This window comes from Impatiens glandulifera, chromosome 1 (genome assembly GCF_907164915.1).
Source record: "Impatiens glandulifera chromosome 1, dImpGla2.1, whole genome shotgun sequence".
NCBI classification, from domain to species: domain Eukaryota; kingdom Viridiplantae; phylum Streptophyta; class Magnoliopsida; order Ericales; family Balsaminaceae; genus Impatiens; species Impatiens glandulifera.
In genome coordinates, this window is record NC_061862.1 from 73,604,417 (window position 1) to 73,621,274 (window position 16,858).

Below are 16,858 nucleotides of genomic sequence, written 5' to 3' on the forward strand. Positions count from 1 at the left end.
AATATAATGATTATGAATATATATAATTATTTATTAATATATTAATATAGATGATAAAATAATTAATATATATATAATCAATATATATATATATATATATAAATATATAATTATATTTTAAAGTATAAAATTATTATAAAATAATTAATAAAAATACAAAATAAAGTAATAATAATTATAAACCATCTAATAAATATGAAAAAATTAAAATAAATATATTAATAAAAATATAGAGTTATATATATATATATATATATATATATATATATATATATATATATATATATATATATATATATATATATATATATATATTTAATTAATGTAAGAGAAGATCCATTTTGTATTCAAATATATCCATATTCGCAACTTGTACCTATTTATATTTTATATTATTTATAAATTATTATTTATATGTAATTTCTTATTTAGATAATGAAAATTAATTCTTTATAAAAAACATAAAATAAATTAATTGAGGCATCCTTTTCTTTATCACAAGATATGCTTCAATTTCTCTTTAAATATTTTAATATTAAACATTAATTATTCCAAAGATATTATTCTTATTATCCTATCTATTAAATTAATTTCATACATCTATAAAAAGAGAAGATTCACACGTAAAAACAAGAAACCTAATCAAAGATCAGTCTCAAACTCATATCTTAATCCCGATGTGTAGGACTCTTACTTCCTATATAGCAATACAACCATTTCTTCCTATATCGATTCAACCCCTTAGACAACTCGAAGATTTCCATAGATTGATATTCTTGTTTATTGTTTCTTAAAATGAAATTTATTCTCTTTTAGATGGTGTAGACGACCTCTCATATTGCTAACCAACCACTCTATCGTCTTTACGAATCTTCAATGATGGAATCCCAAATTCAAATGCTTGTGGAAGCCACAAAAGAAGATTATCGTAGACAAGCTTTATTGAGTCCAAGATGTTATCATCACCAAATCGAAGGAGTTCCATGTACAAGTTTAATTCCTCTCACGATTAAGGTTAAATTTCTATATTTTAGTCATATAAAAATATGTCCTTAACTAATAGGCACTTTAATAACTGTGTTTTGTTTTATGCAGGTCTTAAGTTCGATTCTCATTGAAATAATTGAACAATAGCGTCAATGTTATATACTCAATTGAGTATATGGTAGGTGATTACAAACTGATGAAACAACTTACAAATTTTTAAGATTAACATATTAATATAAAAATATAAATCAGAAACTGTAATTTAATTTGGGGTATCTAACTTGAATGATATATATTTGGTATAGGACTTGAACCTTTTCTATGGACGATTTGGATGTGAGTTATCAAGCCACTTCGGAAACAAAATGAGAGTTGGAAATAAAGAATGGATCATCCACATGACCATGATGAACATGGAAGACGGTTCAACAACAAAAATGTATAATGTTTGTGTGAAGAAATTAATAAAATTGATCAAAAGACTTTAAACTTGGTCCAATGTAATAAGTTTATTTTCTATCTAACGCTTTCTTAAATTATATGTATATATATTTATTTTGGTTAATATCTTAGTCAAAATAGTTATAAGTGATTTCTTAATTTTTTTTATTAGGTGTTAGATTGTAAAAATGATTTACAGTTATTTTATTATCAAAAGAAATATACCACTGGAATCAAGTCTCAAATATACGTCTTCCCGGGATCTTTTAACACATTTAACATTCACTAGTAAAATATGTATAATTACTAAGAATTGTCACTGAAAACGAAAGAATGCTCTCGGGAATATTAATATCACCGAGAGAAAATGACTACCCTCATAGATAGTTGTTAATATTACCGAGAGCAAAGGGTGCAGTCGGTGACAATTATTATTAGCGAGAGCAATTGGATACAACTCTCAACGATATTCATTTAATATTATCACCGAGAGCAACCGACGACGCCCTCGGTAAAAGTGTTATTTTCCCCCAATTTTGCGACCGCCTCTTTCTTCGCCCTCTCTTCTTCCTCTCGGTCGCTCCTTCTCTCCTCGTCGCCGACTCTCTTGGGCAATTGGACACCAGAAGTGCGCCGAATTCTGACGACTACTAATGCGTCACTTCCAGTCTCTCTCTCCTTGGCTCGGTATTCATAGTTCTCTTCTACTCCTCCTTGGTTTGACATTATTTAAGTAGACTAACATCTATGAACCAAGTTCCATAGCCGATCTCAATATTCAATGTACATTTATGCGTGTTTGTACAGTTAGATAGTAGTAAGCGTGTAAATTAAATTCTACATACAAATCATTGGAGTTTCTCCTTGTTTCTGTTTTTACATGTGACTTCTGACTAGTCTTCTTCTAACCATTTTAGATTGGATTGGGATATGAAGGTTGGAGAATGTCTTCATCAGTTTGAGATAATATAATGGATAAAAAGGTGTTACAGGTTAGGGTTTGACAAATTATTGAATTTTGTGGTTTTATGATTTAGGGCAGCGGAAACAGTGTTTTTGAAGAAGAAGAAGAGATCTGAAGAAGAAGGAAGGATCTGTCAATTTATTAACAGCCAAGAAGAAGAAGAAAAGGTACATAACAACCTTTAAGATTTTCCATAATATTGATAAAGAGATTTGGGATTGTTATACCCAAACATTACAGTTTTACAGTTACATAACTACTTTTCATAACTACCCATTACACAAACTACCCACTACACAAACAGTTACTAACTTCTAACTTGTATAACTGTCTAAACTTATCATGAACACAACACACACAACAAACATAACTGTCATACAATTATACTGAAATTACTAGCTACATGTAACATTATTCCCCCCTTAAAACGTTTGTCGTCCACGACGAACAGTTCTTGCTTTGGTTTGTTTCCATGTTGGGAACATTTCAGGGAATTGAATATGAATTGTTTCAAAATCTTCCCAAGTTTTGTCTTCAGGACCTGAACCTTCCCATTCAACCAAAACCTGTGTCATTGTTTTGTTTCGAACTGTGACCTCTCGTTCCCCTACTATCCTGCCTTTCTTGTCAGCTTCCTTGGTTTGGGCGATTTCCACAATGGCAGTAGGGGTGCCTTGAAAACTTTTTAACTGAGATACATGAAAAACATTGTGTATTTTTACACCAGATCCTAGCTCCAGTTTGTAAGCCACATTACCGATCCTTTCCAGCACTTTGAATGGTCCAAAAAATTTAGGAGACAGCTTGTGGAAACATTTTTGAACAGATAATTGTCTATAGGGCTGCAGTTTTAACAAGACCCAAGCTCCTACCTCAAGTATCACATCTGTTCTTTTCTTATCTTGCACCTGTTTCATTCGGTTTTGTGCTCTTTGCAGGTGAAACTTCAGTAATTGGAGAGTTGCTTCTCGTGCAGAAAGAGTTAAGTCCACTTCTTCAACTCTTGAATCTCCAGCGACATATGAGGTGTGAATTGGAGGAGAATACCCATAGACAGCTTCAAAGGGTGAGGTTTGGATGGCTGAATGGAAGTTGGTGTTATACCACCACTCAGCCAATGGCAACCAACGAACCCATTCCTTGGGGGATTGTCCAGCCATACATCGTAGGTAAGTGCCTAAATATTTATTTACAATTTCTGTTTGTCCGTCTGATTGAGGATGATATGCTGTGGACAGATTTTGCTGCACCTGCTGTATCTTCAGGAATTCTCGCCAAAAGGTGCTGAGGAACACTTTATCTCGATCACTAACTATAGACAGAGGCATCCCATGAAGTTTAGAGACATTATTGACAAAAGCTTCAGCGACGGTTTTGGCAGAAAATGGGTGTCGCAGGCTAATGAAATGTGCCATCTTGGACAGTCTGTCCACCACCACGAAAATTACAGATTTACCTTGTGTTTTGGGGAGATTTTCTATAAAATCCATGGAGATGGATTCCCAATATCGATTTGGAATTGTTAATGGCTGTAACCTGCCTTTATATGCCATATTATCTGACTTATTTTTTTGACATGTCTCGCAGGTTCGAACAAACTCCCGCACATCCTTAGTCATTTCTGACCAAAAGTATATGAGCTGCAATTTCTTTTGTGTGACCAGTGAGCCTGAATGTCCCCCTTCGGCACCGCAATGTATTGCTGCTATCAGTGTGGTCCTCAATTCAGCGTTTCGTCCAACTACTAATTTCCCTCTTCTTCTCAATGTGCCATCGATATAAGTGAAATCCGGGTGAGAATTTGGTGCATCACTTATTTCTTGAACAAGCTTGACCAGATTTAGATCAGTGACATACGTTTCTTGTATTTGTTTTTGCACAGCTGTATGGTATACCGAAATTCCTGCGCATTGGACCCTTGTATCCCGCCTAGATAACGCATCTGCCACCAGGTTCTCTTTTCCCTTTTTATACTGAACTGTGAAATCATAACCTACCAATTTGTAAAGCCACTTTTCTTGTGCAGGAGTCTGCACTCTTTGTTCTAGCAGATACTTAAGCGCTTTATGATCTGTTTTCACCACAAATGTTTTATATTTGAGGTAGGTTCTCCACTTCTGCACAACAAACGTTAAGGACATCAGTTCCTTTTCATAAGTCGATGATGGCAGTTTCCCGGATTCGATAGCTTTGCTGATAAATGCTATTGGGCGACCTTCCTACATCAACACTGCACCAATGCCTGCTCCGCTTGCGTCCGTCTCTACAACGAATGGAGTCTGAAAATTGGGCAGCGCCAGAACTGGAGGGGATATCATCATTTGTTTCAGCAATTGAAATGCGTCATCTGCTTCTTTGTTCCAACCAAACTGTCCCTTTTTTAGCAGAGAAGTAAGGGGTCGAGCAATGCAACCGTATTGCTTAATGGATCTACGGTAATACCCGGTTAAGCCTAGGAATCCCTTGAGTTGTTTTGGTGATTGTGGAATGGGCCATGCGCTCATTGCTTCCAGTTTCTCCGGATCTGCAGCTATTCCATTTTCATCCAAAATGTGTCCCAGGTATGCAATTTGATTACAGCCAAAACTGCACTTCCCTTTATTTAAAACTAATTGATGTTGCTGTAATATAAGTAATACTTGTCTCAGATGAAATATATGCTCCTTCCAGTTTGGACTGTAAACCAGAATATCATCAAAGAAAACCAACACAGATTTCCTTAGAAATGGCTTCAACACATCATTCATCAAACTTTGGAAGGTAGAAGGTGCATTTGTTAAGCCAAATGGCATCACCAGAAACTCATACAAGCCCTCATGAGTTCAGAACGCAGTCTTATGGCAGTCTTCCGGGTACATTCGTATTTGGTGAAAACCAGATTTCAAATCCATTTTGGAAAAAACCTTGGATCCATGCAGCTCCTCCATCAGTTCTTCTGTCACCGGAATCGGAAACTTGTCTTTAATGGTGGCTGAGTTCAACCTCCTATAATCGATACACATCCTCCAAGATAAGTCTTTTTTTCTGATCAACACCACGGGAGCAGCGAACGAACTGTGACTTTTTCTAATTATTCCCCTTTCCAGCATATCATTGATTAAGTTCTCAATTTCTGATTTCTGCAGGGCCGGGTAGCGATAAGGGTGTAAGCACACAGCTTTGGTGCCTTCCTTTAGTGGGATCCGATGATCGTGCTCTCTTGTAGGTGGTAAGCCATCCGGTTGCTGGAACAGAGTACTAAAATCATCAAGCAACCCCTGAAGATCTTCAGAAACCTCTTCCTGGGCTCTTGTGATAAGTGCAAAGAACTGGGCTTCATTCTCTGTTTTTGCTTGTACCATGGCAGCCAGGCTGCCCTTCCTTAACAATTTCTCCAACTGGTGACCCTCTATAAGATTAATTTGTGTTTGGGGTATCCCTTGCAAGGTAATAGTTGCACCCTCCATTTCAAAAGAAAATGTAAGTTTTTCAAAATTCCAGGCCGAAGTGCCTAAAATAATTAACCACTCTATGCCCAACACCATATCATAACCTGTCATAGTAAGAACTTTCATATCCGCTTGGTAATCTTTACCTTCCATGGACCATTTCAGGTTTTTGCAAACGCTGGAACAAAATAGGGTTGAACCATCTGCCACTTTTACCGACAACACTTGAGTTTTCATAGCCTCGTGGCCTATATTTCTTAGTATCCTGCTGTTAATGAAGTTGTGAGTGCTGCCTGTGTCGATAAGGATCACTACCGGCAGACTCCCAATCTTGCCCCGGATCTGGAGAGTTTGGAAATTCTTGGAACCGGTTAAGGCATGTAGAGAAATGGCAGGCTCCTCCAATGAATTGGGCTGCAACAATGAAGGATCGTCAACAACCGTTTCTTGAAACAATTGGACATCTGGTAAAGCTTCTTGCTCATTAGCCGAGATCATGAACAACTTTGTTTTACACTTGTGGTTTGGTTCCCATTTCTGATCACATTTGTAACAAAGGCCTTTTCTCCTTTTCTCATCAAATACAGCAGGTTCTAATTGTTTCATCGAGCCCTGATTCCCACCAGAAGAAGATGCATGAGGAATGCCCGAAAAAGAAGTTCGGTTAGTACTTGGCCCGACTGGTTTGGGCAGTAAAGGGGCTAATTTATTATACAAGTGTCCTCTGCTCCACAGGGATCTGTATATTGATTCTTGGGCTTTGGCCATCGACATAGCCTCGTTCAAAGTTTCTGGATTTCTAAGTTTGACAGCATCTGCAATTTCCTCGTTCAGACCCGCCATGTAACATTCTATCACGTACTCCCCGGGAAGGTTAAGCAATTTCTGGGAAATATTTATATATTGTTGATTGTAATACATGACTGATTCCTCATTCTGTCGCAGATGCATAATCTGTCTCATGGGGGTGTCATACATAGACGGACCAAAATGTGCTAGTAGATCCCTTCTGAACACTTCCCACGTCAAGATTTCCCGATGATTGCGTTGCTGCAAATAGGAACCGTACCACATTCTGGCGTTGCCCGTAAAATGGATGGGAGCAATGTCTGTTTTGGTTTCATCCTCTATCTTATCAACGCGGAAAAATTGTTCTGCAGATATGAGCCAACCTTCCACTTCTGTTCCATCAAATCGAGGAAAGACGACTTTGGTGAGTCGGGTTGGAGGAATATGTCGAACGTTTCTATCACGTGGAGGGTTCTGACGGCCATTACCCTCATGTCCCCTATGGCGATTTTCTTGGCCAAGAATATGAATTTGTTCTTCAGTGGCCTTCATACGAGTTTCAATAGTGTCCAATCTACGATCTATTCTAGTGTTCACATCAAGAAAGGAGGCAGTTAACGTTTCGATGGAAGCACGAAGGGCATCAATCTCTGACTGTTGTCGGGTTTCCACCATGGTAGGATTGTATGGCTCTGATACCAAGATGTTACAGGTTAGAGTTTGACAAATTATTGAATTTTGTGGTTTTATGATTTAGGACAGCGGAAGCAGTGTTTTTGAAGAAGAAGAAGAGATCTGAAGAAGAAGGAAGGATCTGTCAATTTATTAACAGCCAAGAAGAAGAAGAAAAGGTACATAACAACCTTTAAGATTTTCCATAATATTGATAAAGAGATTTGGGATTGTTATACCCAAACATTACAGTTTTACAGTTACATGACTACTTTTCATAACTACCCATTACACAAACTACCCACTACACAAACAGTTACTAACTTCTAATTTGTATAACTGTCTAAACTTATCATGAACACAACACACACAACAAACATAACTGTCATACAATTATACTGAAATTACTAGCTACATGTAACATTATTCCCCCCTTAAAACGTTTGTCGTCCACGACGAACAGTTCTTGCTTTGGTTTGTTTCCATGTTGGGAACATTTCAGGGAATTGAATATGAATTGTTTCAAAATCTTCCCAAGTTTTGTCTTCAGGACCTGAACCTTCCCATTCAACCAAAACCTGTGTCATTGTTTTGTTTCGAACTGTGACCTCTCGTTCCCCTACTATCCTGCCTTTCTTGTCAGCTTCCTTGGTTTGGGCGATTTCCACAATGGCAGTAGGGGTGCCTTGAAAACTTTTTAACTGAGATACATGAAAAACATTGTGTATTTTTACACCAGATCCTAGCTCCAGTTTGTAAGCCACATTACCGATCCTTTCCAGCACTTTGAATGGTCCAAAAAATTTAGGAGACAGCTTGTGGAAACATTTTTGAACAGATAATTGTCTATAGGGCTGCAGTTTTAACAAGACCCAAGCTCCTACCTCAAGTATCACATCTGTTCTTTTCTTATCTTGCACCTGTTTCATTCGGTTTTGTGCTCTTTGCAGGTGAAACTTCAGTAATTGGAGAGTTGCTTCTCGTGCAGAAAGAGTTAAGTCCACTTCTTCAACTCTTGAATCTCCAACGACATATGAGGTGTGAATTGGAGGAGAATACCCATAGACAGCTTCAAAGGGTGAGGTTTGGATGGCTGAATGGAAGTTGGTGTTATACCACCACTCAGCCAATGGCAACCAACGAACCCATTCCTTGGGGGATTGTCCAGCCATACATCGTAGGTAAGTGCCTAAATATTTATTTACAATTTCTGTTTGTCCGTCTGATTGAGGATGATATGCTGTGGACAGATTTTGCTGCACCTGCTGTATCTTCAGGAATTCTCGCCAAAAGGTGCTGAGGAACACTTTATCTCGATCACTAACTATAGACAGAGGCATCCCATGAAGTTTAGAGACATTATTGACAAAAGCTTCAGCGACGGTTTTGGCAGAAAATGGGTGTCGCAGGCTAATGAAATGTGCCATCTTGGACAGTCTGTCCACCACCACGAAAATTACAGATTTACCTTGTGTTTTGGGGAGATTTTCTATAAAATCCATGGAGATGGATTCCCAATATCGATTTGGAATTGTTAATGGCTGTAACCTGCCTTTATATGCCATATTATCTGACTTATTTTTTTGACATGTCTCGCAGGTTCGAACAAACTCCCGCACATCCTTAGTCATTTCTGACCAAAAGTATATGAGCTGCAATTTCTTTTGTGTGACCAGTGAGCCTGAATGTCCCCCTTCGGCACCGCAATGTATTGCTGCTATCAGTGTGGTCCTCAATTCAGCGTTTCGTCCAACTACTAATTTCCCTCTTCTTCTCAATGTGCCATCGATATAAGTGAAATCCGGGTGAGAATTTGGTGCATCACTTATTTCTTGAACAAGCTTGACCAGATTTAGATCAGTGACATACGTTTCTTGTATTTGTTTTTGCACAGCTGTATGGTATACCGAAATTCCTGCGCATTGGACCCTTGTATCCCGCCTAGATAACGCATCTGCCACCAGGTTCTCTTTTCCCTTTTTATACTGAACTGTGAAATCATAACCTACCAATTTGTAAAGCCACTTTTCTTGTGCAGGAGTCTGCACTCTTTGTTCTAGCAGATACTTAAGCGCTTTATGATCTGTTTTCACCACAAATGTTTTATATTTGAGGTAGGTTCTCCACTTCTGCACAACAAACGTTAAGGACATCAGTTCCTTTTCATAAGTCGATGATGGCAGTTTCCCGGATTCGATAGCTTTGCTGATAAATGCTATTGGGCGACCTTCCTACATCAACACTGCACCAATGCCTGCTCCGCTTGCGTCCGTCTCTACAACGAATGGAGTCTGAAAATTGGGCAGCGCCAGAACTGGAGGGGATATCATCATTTGTTTCAGCAATTGAAATGCGTCATCTGCTTCTTTGTTCCAACCAAACTGTCCCTTTTTTAGCAGAGAAGTAAGGGGTCGAGCAATGCAACCGTATTGCTTAATGGATCTACGGTAATACCCGGTTAAGCCTAGGAATCCCTTGAGTTGTTTTGGTGATTGTGGAATGGGCCATGCGCTCATTGCTTCCAGTTTCTCCGGATCTGCAGCTATTCCATTTTCATCCAAAATGTGTCCCAGGTATGCAATTTGATTACAGCCAAAACTGCACTTCCCTTTATTTAAAACTAATTGATGTTGCTGTAATATAAGTAATACTTGTCTCAGATGAAATATATGCTCCTTCCAGTTTGGACTGTAAACCAGAATATCATCAAAGAAAACCAACACAGATTTCCTTAGAAATGGCTTCAACACATCATTCATCAAACTTTGGAAGGTAGAAGGTGCATTTGTTAAGCCAAATGGCATCACCAGAAACTCATACAAGCCCTCATGAGTTCAGAACGCAGTCTTATGGCAGTCTTCCGGGTACATTCGTATTTGGTGAAAACCAGATTTCAAATCCATTTTGGAAAAAACCTTGGATCCATGCAGCTCCTCCATCAGTTCTTCTGTCACCGGAATCGGAAACTTGTCTTTAATGGTGGCTGAGTTCAACCTCCTATAATCGATACACATCCTCCAAGATAAGTCTTTTTTTCTGATCAACACCACGGGAGCAGCGAACGAACTGTGACTTTTTCTAATTATTCCCCTTTCCAGCATATCATTGATTAAGTTCTCAATTTCTGATTTCTGCAGGGCCGGGTAGCGATAAGGGTGTAAGCACACAGCTTTGGTGCCTTCCTTTAGTGGGATCCGATGATCGTGCTCTCTTGTAGGTGGTAAGCCATCCGGTTGCTGGAACAGAGTACTAAAATCATCAAGCAACCCCTGAAGATCTTCAGAAACCTCTTCCTGGGCTCTTGTGATAAGTGCAAAGAACTGGGCTTCATTCTCTGTTTTTGCTTGTACCATGGCAGCCAGGCTGCCCTTCCTTAACAATTTCTCCAACTGGTGACCCTCTATAAGATTAATTTGTGTTTGGGGTATCCCTTGCAAGGTAATAGTTGCACCCTCCATTTCAAAAGAAAATGTAAGTTTTTCAAAATTCCAGGCCGAAGTGCCTAAAATAATTAACCACTCTATGCCCAACACCATATCATAACCTGTCATAGTAAGAACTTTCATATCCGCTTGGTAATCTTTACCTTCCATGGACCATTTCAGGTTTTTGCAAACGCTGGAACAAAATAGGGTTGAACCATCTGCCACTTTTACCGACAACACTTGAGTTTTCATAGCCTCGTGGCCTATATTTCTTAGTATCCTGCTGTTAATGAAGTTGTGAGTGCTGCCTGTGTCGATAAGGATCACTACCGGCAGACTCCCAATCTTGCCCCGGATCTGGAGAGTTTGGAAATTCTTGGAACCGGTTAAGGCATGTAGAGAAATGGCAGGCTCCTCCAATGAATTGGGCTGCAACAATGAAGGATCGTCAACAACCGTTTCTTGAAACAATTGGACATCTGGTAAAGCTTCTTGCTCATTAGCCGAGATCATGAACAACTTTGTTTTACACTTGTGGTTTGGTTCCCATTTCTGATCACATTTGTAACAAAGGCCTTTTCTCCTTTTCTCATCAAATACAGCAGGTTCTAATTGTTTCATCGAGCCCTGATTCCCACCAGAAGAAGATGCATGAGGAATGCCCGAAAAAGAAGTTCGGTTAGTACTTGGCCCGACTGGTTTGGGCAGTAAAGGGGCTAATTTATTATACAAGTGTCCTCTGCTCCACAGGGATCTGTATATTGATTCTTGGGCTTTGGCCATCGACATAGCCTCGTTCAAAGTTTCTGGATTTCTAAGTTTGACAGCATCTGCAATTTCCTCGTTCAGACCCGCCATGTAACATTCTATCACGTACTCCCCGGGAAGGTTAAGCAATTTCTGGGAAATATTTATATATTGTTGATTGTAATACATGACTGATTCCTCATTCTGTCGCAGATGCATAATCTGTCTCATGGGGGTGTCATACATAGACGGACCAAAATGTGCTAGTAGATCCCTTCTGAACACTTCCCACGTCAAGATTTCCCGATGATTGCGTTGCTGCAAATAGGAACCGTACCACATTCTGGCGTTGCCCGTAAAATGGATGGGAGCAATGTCTGTTTTGGTTTCATCCTCTATCTTATCAACGCGGAAAAATTGTTCTGCAGATATGAGCCAACCTTCCACTTCTGTTCCATCAAATCGAGGAAAGACGACTTTGGTGAGTCGGGTTGGAGGAATATGTCGAACGTTTCTATCACGTGGAGGGTTCTGACGGCCATTACCCTCATGTCCCCTATGGCGATTTTCTTGGCCAAGAATATGAATTTGTTCTTCAGTGGCCTTCATACGAGTTTCAATAGTGTCCAATCTACGATCTATTCTAGTGTTCACATCAAGAAAGGAGGCAGTTAACGTTTCGATGGAAGCACGAAGGGCATCAATCTCTGACTGTTGTCGGGTTTCCACCATGGTAGGATTGTATGGCTCTGATACCAAGATGTTACAGGTTAGAGTTTGACAAATTATTGAATTTTGTGGTTTTATGATTTAGGACAGCGGAAGCAGTGTTTTTGAAGAAGAAGAAGAGATCTGAAGAAGAAGGAAGGATCTGTCAATTTATTAACAGCCAAGAAGAAGAAGAAAAGGTACATAACAACCTTTAAGATTTTCCATAATATTGATAAAGAGATTTGGGATTGTTATACCCAAACATTACAGTTTTACAGTTACATGACTACTTTTCATAACTACCCATTACACAAACTACCCACTACACAAACAGTTACTAACTTCTAATTTGTATAACTGTCTAAACTTATCATGAACACAACACACACAACAAACATAACTGTCATACAATTATACTGAAATTACTAGCTACATGTAACAAAAGGACATCGATGATGGTGAGGATTGAGGCAGCCCAAGTTTTACCTGTCATAGTAGACATGTTTGGATTTTCTAAGAAGGAATGCAACAACTTTAATGATGGTCTAGCTAAAAACAGATCGGCTTGTGAAGGTATATCATTTCCTCATTATTGGATTCATTAACAAGCTCATGTGTCATAATGGATTCGTTTTCTTTGTGGGATTTTGGTAAATTCCTTCCACCAGTATTGGTGATATAACCTAAGAATCAATTCCACTATTTTATCGTGAAACTTATTAGTTTTGTATTCTTTATATGTATGTCCTTAATCTGTTTTTCCCCTCTTGAGATTTGTGCTCAGCTTTTATCAGGCTTCCGATGCCAATCAAGCCTTCAAGAGACTGAGAGAAAAACCCGTTAACACTGTAGATGTTGATGCCTTCCTCTTTATCATTTGATGTGCTACTGTTTCATTGTTTAGTGACCACCTATAACATATATTGGGTCCATGGTTGTGCATATTTTCAAACATATGAACTGTAGATGTTATTCTATCTGGTTGGATAAACCAAATTTATGATTCATTTGTTGTACTAATTCCACTACATTCAATGGAGGAAATGAGGATTAGGAAATAGAGGAAAATGATTTGTGTTGGAGGAAGTGACTAAAAGCATTATGTGAGGAGGAAACCTCAAGTTGTTAAGCGGTGTATCAGGAAAGGAATCTCTGATTGTCTTATGGGTCATGACAGTTAATCATGAAGTAGAGACCCCTCTTGTTGGTGAATCTTGGTGTATATTATCACTAAGAGCATTGACTCTGCTCTTAGTAAAAGAATTGAATTATCACAGAGAGTGATTAGTGCTCTCGGTAATACTTTTATTTCTTATGTCTCCTAATGCTCTCGGTGATACTAATTTTCCTTTTAACCGATAGTCGAATTACCGACACCTTCTAAGAGTATTTGTCGCCCTCGGTAAAAACCATCACGACGACAATTAGGCTTTCACCGAGAGTTTTTACACTCGTTAAAAGTCATTTTTTTACTAGTGCTTATCCCAATTAACTAGAAAAAAAACAATGAATTAAAAGATCTCATAAAAATTTACATATTATTCTCTCAATTTTCATTAGCACACTCTTGGGCAGAGACGTACCCACATTAGGGCTGAGGTGGGCTTAAGCCCACTACTTAAGTTTTTTTTTATATATATATAATTATATATATCCTAAAGCTAGTATATCTTATCATTAATTATCTTTTCATTTATTTTATTTATATAGACTTATTTTTATTTCAGTAATTTAATATATTATTAATTTTTTATCATCTAATTATTTTCATTTAAATATTTTATATTTATTTTTCTAATTCAAAAAATAAATCTCATTATTATTTTTTTTTTCAAATTCTCTATACTCTAACATTCATCTTCTTAATTTATATATTGGTTAACTTTATTATGTTTATAATTATTTGATTTTATTACATTAAAGTAATATTACAAGTTAACATTATCTAATTTAATTTTTTTATAATTTCACTATACATGTTTAATAAAATATTTATTTAGTTTTAACTTACAACTTTACTATTACATAGCAAACATTTTCAGCGATAAAAATGTAAAAAGGAAAGTTCACAATAAAATAGAGCATGATTTTTTTGCCGACTCTTTGGCACTCTATATTGAACGAAATTTATTTAAAGATGTACATATATATTTTATTATAGATGAATTTAATGTTTTTAAATCCTAAAGGGTTTAACTTATTTAATTATTATAATATAACGTCTTCTTTTGATATATAATTTATTTCACAAAATTTAAGCCCACCCTAATGCGAATTCCTCAAAAACCTGAATATACATCGAATAACCATAAAATATTTCGGAGATGCTTAAAATTTCTATAGGTGACATTCACCAAGTAAAGCGTGTCAACTGTTAGTGTATATTCTATAATATATTATATTATATTATATTATATTACTAATGTAACTCATGTATAAATACCTCTATTATATTGAATAAAGATGTACACTATTATTTTCTTTTTCTTAATCTTCTAACATAGTATCAGAGCTTAGGCTCTAGGTGTGTATATTTAATTCTGAATATTGATGTTCACATTAATTCAATTTTAATGGATAAGTCTTCCACGTTTGCATTCTCTACCGTTGCTGCTGTCACATGTACTTCATTAGAGAACACTTTCCCCAAATTTTCTCTTACAGACATTCAATCACTCTTACAAAAACTTCAATCAAATCATGGTACTACACTTCAATCAAGAGTATAGTACCATGATTTTATTGAAGTGTAGTACCATGATTTTATTGAATTTTTTGTAAGAGTGATTGAATGTCTGTAAAAGAAAATTTGGGGAAAGTGTTCTCTATTGAAGTATTTGTGACAACAACAACGGTAGAGAATGCAAACGTGGAAGACTTATCCACTAGAAAGCCTATTATTCTGTATGTTGTTCATACTGCTGATAATACTACTTTGAATGTTCAAACTATTGGTACGACTCAAACTTCTATATTGTCCTTACCTGAAACATTTTTTTTTCCAAAACTTTCGTTAAATCTTATTTCCGTTGGACAACTATGTGATCTCAGTTTTAACATAACTTTTTCGAGTAATGGTTGTGTTGTGCAAGATCCTCAAACAAATAAAATCATTAGAACATGACGTAAGGTAGGACGATTGTTTGAACTCATTTCTCTATCTCTTCCATCACAATATTTTGTTGGAGTTATCCTTTCTCAAATTTGGCACTCTCGATTAGGTCACCCTTCTACAAATTATTTGAGTTCTTTAATTTCTAGTGGTTCTTTAGGCCCTATAAATACTGAAACTTTTGATTGTGTTTCTTGTTATCTATAAGGATTACCTTTTTTCCTAATGATTCTAATCCTTAGCATCTTTTGATATGATTCACTCTTATATTTTGGGTCATGCACCACATAATACTATGGGTGGTTTAAAATAATTTGTGATATTTATTTACGATATTTCTCATTATACATGGATCTATTTGATGCGTAATAGGTATGAATTGTCCTCAATTTACATTCGATTTGCTAATATGATTCAGACTCAATTTTCCTCCAAAATTAAAATATTGCGCACTGATAATTCCATGGAATACAAAGACATAAAATTCATAGAGTTTCTAGCACAAGAGGGCACACTTATTCAAAGATATTGTCCTGGAACTTCTCAACAAAATGGTCAGGCAGAACGAAAACATAGACACATTCTTAATGTTGTTCGAGCCCTTCTCACCTCGTCTTCTTGTCCCAATAACTTTTGGGGAGAAGCAACTTCCACCGCTGTTTATACTATCAATTGCATTCCTTCCCCTGTCATAGGTAACATCTCTCCTTTTGAACGTCTTTTTAATCAAGCTTCGAATTATTAAACTCTCAAAGTTTTTGGATGTGTTTGTTTTGTTTTATTACAACCTCATGAATACAATGAATTAGAACCTCAAATTCTATTATGTTATTTTTAGGTTATGGAATCGAACACAAATGATACATGTGTTGGGATCTATTGTCTCAAAGTCTTCGTATCTCTCGTCATGTATCATTTTGGGAACATAAGATATTTTCAACTATATCTAGATTTAGAGTCAATGAACCTTCTACTCAATTTTTTCGTGATTCCACAATATCTCTGTTTCCTGACATTTCTTGTGTAGGACCATTTAACAACTCATGCGACTCAACTCCATCTGCATTTCCTACATCGACATCTTCTCCATCTCAAAATCCGGCACATACCTCATCTGATCATATAATTCAAGAATCTTCTTATTTTCCACCACCATCACCACCACCACCACCACCACCTCGTCGTACCAATCGTGTAAGTCAACCTTCTATTTGTCTTCGTAACTTTTATGTGTACTCAATTATTGTCTCTCTCTATGAGCCTCGTACTTTTCGCGAAGCCAACTTTAACCCTTTATGGCAGCAAGCAATGATAGAAGAATTGCAAGCACTTACCAAGACAAAAAATTTGGGACTTGGTTGATTTACCTTCACATAAGTCAGTCTTTGACTGTAAATGGATTTTTAAAATTAAGACACGAGCAGATGGTTCAGTTGAACGATATAAATCTCGCCTTGTTGCTAAGGGATATACTCAAGAATATGGTATTGGTTATGAGGAAACATTTGCTTCTGTCGCTCGATTGACCTTGGTTCATAGACTCAATGTAGTAGCTGCTAGCAAAAGATGACAACTATTTCAA

General features: G+C 37.0%; 2 protein-coding genes across 2 annotated transcripts; both read right to left on the reverse strand.

Moving 5' to 3' along the window:
* Positions 1–5,214: 5,214 nt before the first annotated feature.
* LOC124932337 lies at positions 5,215–7,284 on the reverse strand. The gene is made up of 2 exons (XM_047472960.1): positions 5,925–7,284; positions 5,215–5,810 (listed from the first exon to the last, which is right to left on the reverse strand). The coding sequence occupies exons 1-2, from the start codon at positions 7,282–7,284 to the stop codon at positions 5,215–5,217; spliced, it is 1,956 nt and encodes a 651-aa protein (XP_047328916.1).
* A 2,831-nt stretch (positions 7,285–10,115) lies between these two features.
* On the reverse strand, positions 10,116–12,185 carry LOC124932358. Its single transcript, XM_047472981.1, has 2 exons — positions 10,826–12,185; positions 10,116–10,711 (listed from the first exon to the last, which is right to left on the reverse strand). The coding sequence occupies exons 1-2, from the start codon at positions 12,183–12,185 to the stop codon at positions 10,116–10,118; spliced, it is 1,956 nt and encodes a 651-aa protein (XP_047328937.1).
* Positions 12,186–16,858: the final 4,673 nt, after the last annotated feature.

Excerpts from the sequence above, each read along its gene's own strand:
- LOC124932337 (XM_047472960.1), bottom strand. The coding sequence starts at position 7,284 with ATGGTGGAAACCCGACAACAGTCAGAGATTGATGCCCTTCGTGCTTCC. Across the intron at positions 5,811-5,924 it reads GAAAGTTCTTACTATGACAG|GGATACCCCAAACACAAATT; the intron begins GTTATGATATGG and ends TTACCTTGCAAG.
- LOC124932358 (XM_047472981.1), bottom strand. The coding sequence starts at position 12,185 with ATGGTGGAAACCCGACAACAGTCAGAGATTGATGCCCTTCGTGCTTCC. Across the intron at positions 10,712-10,825 it reads GAAAGTTCTTACTATGACAG|GGATACCCCAAACACAAATT; the intron begins GTTATGATATGG and ends TTACCTTGCAAG.